The 7,595-nt window shown below is 35.2% G+C and overlaps 1 protein-coding gene across 2 annotated transcripts; it reads right to left on the bottom strand.

Annotated features, from left to right (window-relative positions):
* Nucleotides 1-1,048: 1,048 nt before the first annotated feature.
* On the bottom strand, nt 1,049-4,565 carry LOC111870290 (succinate dehydrogenase [ubiquinone] cytochrome b small subunit, mitochondrial). Of its 2 annotated transcripts, none has more exons than XM_023862436.2 (3): nt 4,408-4,565; nt 2,743-3,097; nt 1,049-1,431 (listed from the first exon to the last, which is right to left on the bottom strand). In XM_023862436.2, the coding sequence occupies exons 1-3, from the start codon at nt 4,451-4,453 to the stop codon at nt 1,254-1,256; spliced, it is 579 nt and encodes a 192-aa protein (XP_023718204.1). In that variant the 5' UTR covers nt 4,454-4,565; the 3' UTR covers nt 1,049-1,253. The 2 variants fall into 2 exon arrangements, with proteins under 2 accessions (XP_023718204.1, XP_023718205.1); XM_023862437.2 differs by lacking the exon at nt 4,408-4,565 and adding an exon at nt 4,112-4,270.
* Between the last annotated feature and the right edge of the window lie 3,030 nt (nt 4,566-7,595).

The raw sequence follows: 7,595 nt of genomic DNA, 5'->3' as shown, positions 1-7,595 counted from the left end.
GGCTCCTATGCATATGTTCCCTGAAATATAACATCTGGAGTGGATCTACCATGTTTGCCTTAATTCAATTAAATTTTATTTATCCTTTTTACTTCTGCGGACACCACAGTCCATGATGAATGTTGGACTCTTTTACAATTGCTTGGCATTCATCCTGATCCTGTGACTTTTGTCTCCAATTTCTAATTCCCATTGTCTTCAAATCTTCAACTGAATCCAGACACCTGAAAGCAGGTCTGCCTACCAATCAGGTACCCTCTGGTTTATGTAGAATTAACTTATTTCAGGGATTCTGCTTCATTCTAAAATGGTATCTCAGTCATCTGAACTGCCTTACTTTGATCACTTTCACTACTGACATAGAATCTATCTTACATACATATCTAAAATTAACAAATATTTCAACTAAGTTTCTCTGTGCTACCACACAATACAGATAAGTCATAAAAACAAACCAACTGGAATACCATATTCTGTTGACATACAGAGTAAACTGTACGTTGTAATATGTAGGATCTCAGCCATCTTTTAAACTGCCTCATCCCCCCCCCCATATATAATTTCATTTGGTAATTTATTGTATAATTTAATTCCCATATTGATTACACATTGAAACTATTTGTTCTGCAGAACTGAACATAGAGGTTCAACATTTGGCATGTGCTATGATTACGAACTACAGCGTTTTCTTCCAAGTTTTTATGTAGTCATACATGGTATATTTCAGTTACATATAATAATATAAATAAATACACAGGTATATAATGGCCACAGGTTCTAGTACACAACAAAATTAACTGTACTTAAATGCAGCCAGTTGTCGGGAATAACTTGGACAAATAAGACAAATGAACATGTAGAAAGAACATTTATTGTAGGATACTATAACATTCATATACAGTAATTTACAAGAACTTCATGTTTATTCAGATACAAACACTGATGAAAAATAATTTCATAATAAACCTTTAGAAGATAACTGACTAAAAAGTAATATAATTCAACCTAGTTTTTACCACAAAATTTATTAAATGATTTGTCTGTCTGCTTCATCTTCCAAAAATGAACACAGCATATTACGGTTTCCGCACATAATAAACAATTCTGTAACAATATTCAAGTTGAATTTTACTGTTCCAAGACTCACTACTGAGAATGTAACAGTCAGGATTAACAAAATTTCATAAATGTTTTCAGCAGAATAAGCATGCCAGCAACTAGGGCCTCTATTTTGCCTGTACAGTCGTCTCCTATTACAGCTTCCAGAACTGCTTTATGGCAAGAACAATTCCCACATCATTGGTTATGAAGAAAAGCAGCCCAGCCAGTGTCACAATTGACAGAAGGTATACTGCACCAAGAGCAATTTTTGGAATTACATTGCCAAAAATTACTGGGCGCACATAGTCCATGACTATAGCTTCAATACCCCTGGAAAGAAATCCAGATATACAAAGAAAGTCTGCTTATAATTCAATAAAGCAACATGTTTCTTCGATTCTATATTACAGTATAACTCTTGTGTCCACATATACACCAACATTTTGGCTGATTTCCCACTTCATGTTATGAGTTGGATTTTGGGGTTCTGGCAATCTTGCTTGGTCACCAGTGGTACAGGAAATAAAAAATCATATCCAAAGACATTTAAGTTATTGGAGTCTTTTTAAATCTGACTTCCCTTTGTCATCTTAATTGCCTATGTAAATGTTCTATACAAACAGTACAACAGGAATAAATTAAATTTCACATTAATTAAAAGCAAGACAACACATGCTAGACCTGCCTTTATTTATAAATACAAACTACTCCGTCCAGTGTGACATAGTAAAAACTTACATGCCACACTGGACGGAGTGGTTTGTATTTATAATTGTTAGTGTGACGGGCCAGAATGAAACAAATCAAATTTGCCTTTATTTAGCTACTAGATTTTAAACTTTTTTTTTTCTTTTTTACTTCTGTATATATATTCATATACAAATTCAAATAACATTTGCTAACAGTGGCCAAGATTTGTGACTATCTGCTGGCATTCAGGATCTCATGGTGTAAAAGGTAAGAAAGTATACAAATTATGGTAACTAAACTAGTAAGGTTGTTATCTAGGCCTAATTAAGCATCACACCACAAAGACATTGTTGAGTGGACATACAGCCCCACAGTCTTAAGCGCGGCACTAGATGGAGGTGGGTTACCAGCTAACCTGTCCCTGCCAAGAAAAACCCTGATTACCCAGCTGTCCGGCCCATAACCTAGTTGCTATTGTGACTGGGATGTAGACATAAATCCTTAAGACTGCCCATAATGGTTCATTCTCACAACTCCATGGTTCCAGCCAATACACAGATGAGAAGAAATACAAGAAAACTAAACAATGTTTCAAATTAATGTGAAATGACATGAATTGGAATAGGCACCTGAAACAGCAAAATACAAGTCAGTTCACATTTTCAACATTACATCCTACACATTAGCAGCTACTGTAATTCCATACATTCTAATCTGCAGTTTATGGAAGCAGTAGCTACATGCCCATCAGAAAAGCAATGGATTAAAGGCTACAGAAAGATTAAAATCCTATGCCAGAGATGGAATTAGAGTGAATGATTTGCCCAGGATACATATTTTAATGAAACTTTTTAAGGTATGCAGTCATGAAAACCTGGTTCTGTTCCATATATGCTTACATTGTATATTACCTCACAGAAGAGACTTTTATTATCAACACACAATACTTACCAATGATTATGCATCACAACCGTTACTGCCAACAGGTAATCCATAAATTGAGAAGGGATGAGAAATGCTAAAGGTACAATCCCAAGAAGACTAACACTCAGAACTTTTTCTGCAGCCCAAAGTTTTGTATGGTCATGTCCTTGGCTTGCCATCTGTTTAGCACTTAACGAGAACTGCTTCACATTCTGCACCATTAAAGCATGTGGTGGTGCAGCACAGGAAATATTCTGCTTAGTCATTTCTTTCTGGAAGTATAGAGGCTGCTGCAAGCTAAATGTTTGGTGGAAGTGACTGCTGCCTGTTACAGTACTGCATTTTAAGACATGTCCTCTTGTTAGTGACTGCAATGGGCAAACTGCAGAGTACAGAAAAAAAGTCTTTATAAGAGACATCCTGAGCTGTAACACTTCTTGGTATAGGAATGTCCATCAAGTGTAACAAGTTTAATATGGGAATAGGAAAGTTTGTCTTTACATGTTTCGTCCACTACTGACCATCATCAGAATGTGTGGCCAACACCATAAAAAAAAAAGACTTCATTAATAACGTTTCAGTAAAAAAAATTATTGATCAACAAAATTCCTATATCATATATGCAGACAGAAATGTGGCCAACACTAAAAGATATTCTACACAACCAACAGTAGAAAAATATGGCTGTGATGTTCATGTAGTTACGTGACAAGACTTTTAACAATTTGTCATTGCATTAATATTCTGGCTACTTGTAGAAATCACCTTACAACTGCCTATGTTCAACGTATATGTAAAGTATTTACTTACACCTTCTGATGATGGCCAGAAGTGGCTGAAATGTGTGAAGACGAACTTTCATATTCTCATACTGAACTTGTTACACTTGATTGACCTTAATACTACTCATTCATGTACACAAGACAAGTATATTAAATTTTCAAATAGTGAAACAGTTTTTGTAAGTTGGATTCTATCCGCACGTGCTGTCACAACCAATTCTCCAATCAACTGCAATCAGTAGTATAACCATTTACTCATTTTGGTGAGGGTCCTGGTTTTCTTACCACCAAATTCAGACACTTCAGAATAAGGAGGCCGAACTAATGCTCCTATAGCAGATTCATTATGAGTACCACAGAAATAGGCTCCTGCACTAACAACTAGTGACAAAGTCATTCAAGTATTAATATCAATGTCAACATTTTATTATTATTCTTATTTATTTTTGTAAAGTATTTAACTTGTCCTATATCATGTATAAAGATCCATGGATATGACGTAAATAAATAAATAAATTATAAAACCGTATGCAAAGCATAACGAAAGTATTAAACCACCATGGGGGCACATTTCCTTGTCATCATTTACAAAAACTACATAAAGACGGCAAAACTCATTTCCTATGCACTGGTCCAAACGTTACGCTCCAACACTGCTGGCATGAAATGAGATTCTGGGTAGTGGAATAAATGGAAAGGTAAAAGTTTTATCTCCAATCTCTAGTAAAATTTGTAATTAACAACACCGAAAAGCTAATAAACTTCCACGATACTGAGAGTACTCGCATGCCAAAACTATGTTCTTCAGAGGGCTGAAAATATACTTTGCTCTAATTACTCCAACCTATGGCAGTACGTTAGATCAAACCGTTAAGCAATATTTCGGTCAGCCGTTTATATAACTCCTTACGTTTCAATTTCATTGAAACACCACGCAAAATACAACTGAGCGCCATCACTGTCGTTTATGGGATTCCAGTTAGATGTGTTCTCATGTGTTATTCCACTCCCAAAACTTCTACCGCTGTTTACTACCACGGATCAGAAATTACATCGTGCGTCTTTCAGTTTTACTACGCCAATAATCACTGGTCACACATGTAACCCGATGTAACCATCTAAGTTCATAAATTTTTACAACTCGGCACAGGAATTTTCCTTGTATTCAGTGGCAATTGACGAATCAAAATGTATTTGTTTCATTACAATATGAAATTTCCCTCCTTTGTTTCAACACCAGTGAACCGTAGAATGTCTACTTGCAGAGCTACCCAGCGGACCAGAAAAGATACAACGGGCTTTTTGAGAATTGAAAATTGTTAATGAACAGCACCAATTCTACAAAGATGGATCACATTATCGGTATCAAGATGATCAAGACTGTGTACCTCCGGTTACGAGCGTCGCGAGTCCGAACAGCCTTGGCCGCCATAGGGCAAAAACGAAATGGTTGGCGGTAAACCGCCAGTTGTAAGGTAAATCGGACCCTGACGTACACATATCCCGCAATTTACGAAGGTAATTCACTGCATGTAAATTGTCTGTAATGTGAAAATTCGTGTACGACAATGATAGTCCCATTACTGTACATGTAAGCGTTGCCGACTCGCCCATAGAGTCCCAGAAAAATCCCCATGTATTTTAACTTAAGTTTTGATAGTAAATAAGCATTAAAGGACTTCAGGACTCCTTTCTGATATTCACTGTTGCAAACAAAACTGTATTTTTTATTCACATTTATTTTCTCATAGCTAATCCAATGAAACTGTGCAGTTTGTAGTCAAATTTATTGCTGTTCTTCCTTTCCTTACAACCTCTCACTTACTTGGGAACCAAGATAGACACAAATAACAGATGTGAATGGATGCTTTATTAATTACTATGCCATTCCAGCAGGGAACTTTTTCTCAGCTTATTTTCATAAGCTTCTCTCAGTAGAGAGTTACAGCATGAATCTTGACACATCAATCCTTTGAAATGCCTTACATAACAGAATGTAGTTAAACTAAATGTCCCCTGGTGCAGGGGATGTAGTATATAAAGGACACTTAAATTAACTGTCCTGATAGTGTCAGGATGCAGTGAACTTACATTTCACAGCAAAGATTAAGACATGTCAGCACAGGTGGCTATAGGACTGTTATGTTGTAATGATAGACAGTTAATTGTGATTCTTTTTATTTTTCTCAAACCATGTCTCTTACAATATAAAAAATGAACTAGTGCAACAAATAGAGCAACATTTTCACACTTCCTTTCCAATCCAATCATATTTCCTATATTTACACAAGAATTTAATTTATGAAAATCTCTACAAAATATACAGAAGGCAACTTTGAAATGTGTATTTGCTTGAAAAAAGTTATTTTCAGCAGGTCTGATTCGTATGTATTTCATAAGACTGGTAAACACCATAGCAATTTCCAACATTCTGAAGCAATACTGGATCATGGGATACTTTACTTTAGTTAGCCTGACTGTTTTACATCCAATGTTCTTTAAAGTATACATGGGCATACTCAGCTCTATGTATGTAAAAACTGATCCATAAAAATATAATTAATTCCATCATGAGAATAGGAATTTCAATATTTTTAAGTGTCTGACATTCAAGGCACTGAAATGCATCACTCTGAAACAATGTGATCCATAACTGCCTGCCAGTAATTTTAACATTACTTACTGTACTTTCAGAATAAAAAAAAATGGTAATTTCGGACAGTAACACAGGAGTAAATTAATGGTGTCGTGGATTCTCCAGTAATTTCATGTATGCCTGTGTTGGAGGGCAAATGTGTAATACATTTCCAATAACCTGACTTGTGGTTCTGAGTTTTCAGAGCTTGAAACAGGGTGATCTATGAATCTGTAACACAAAATTCAATAATTGAACCCTGCATTTAAGACACTTAATTCTGAAACTGAATATCATTAATTTGTACTTCTGATTTTCTCAATTATTCTCAGCATATTTTTGGAAAATATTTTAAAACAGGCCACTCTTGTTTTATACCCAATTCTCAACAGTACGCAATCCAAAATCATCGTATGTCATGAATATATGCAAAAGTGTAGGACATACAATTGTAGGACTTAATCTGTGTGGAACAACTGAGTAATCAGTTGGTAAAGTGCAGTGCTACTGTTCTTGACTGTGAAGGAAAAATTCTTTTCTAGGCATGAACTCATGTGGGATATTGTTGATAATTATTCAACTTTTAGATTTTAACCAAAGAAATACACATTCTCCTATTATATAAAACTTCACTTTATTATTGCCAAATTTATACAGAATATCATATTTGTAATTTCAGGGTATGTTTCCATATCCCCATTTCAAGCCCTGTGGTCATAAAATTGATAGCCATAAGCAATGAATATGTTCATGACATTCACTAGACATACATGTGTAAGATCAGGCACTTTTATTTGATGTCAAACAATTATAAGTATTCGTTTAGCTTAATCACCATCAAAGGCACTTTGAAACTCATGTTTTATAAGACATTCTAAGAAAATATACATTTTTTCTTTCATTTACAGAACAGCTGGGTTTTCAAAATTACATTAGGAAATGCAGGTACATAATATATTTAATAGAAAGTGCAGTTCATCTGTTCATACCACATACAAAATCACAACCTTGCATCTCTTTTGATGTGACTTCAGAATCTCTAAGTACAAACAACCACTCACCACCCAACTGAAGAAAAGCCATCTAATTTCATTGCCACAGGAAAACTGAATTAAGACAATACTAAAAGCTGATAACATGATACCTGGATGGATGGTAGCTAAACAAATTCCAAAGCACAACATAATCTACAAACTACTATTAACTGCAATGTATACAAGATCATTCTTTATTTGTATGTCACTGCATAAAGAGTCTGTGCAGTGTTGATAGATGACAAATGCCCTTCTCCTGCTATCTAGCCGCTGTCACTCTGTATTTCTCATGGGGCTTATCTTATTTTGGTGTCACTGAAGATGATATCTTGAGTATCACATAACTAATTCATCTCTTTGTGCAATGATTAAATCAGAATGCTGATTTCCATCTAACAATGGGACTGATTTTACCTGAATAATGCTTAG

The sequence above is a fragment of the Cryptotermes secundus genome, unplaced genomic scaffold (assembly GCF_002891405.2).
Source record: "Cryptotermes secundus unplaced genomic scaffold, Csec_1.0 scaffold94, whole genome shotgun sequence".
NCBI classification, from domain to species: Eukaryota; Metazoa; Arthropoda; class Insecta; order Blattodea; family Kalotermitidae; genus Cryptotermes; species Cryptotermes secundus.
This window is presented reverse-complemented; position numbering and strand designations above follow the sequence as displayed.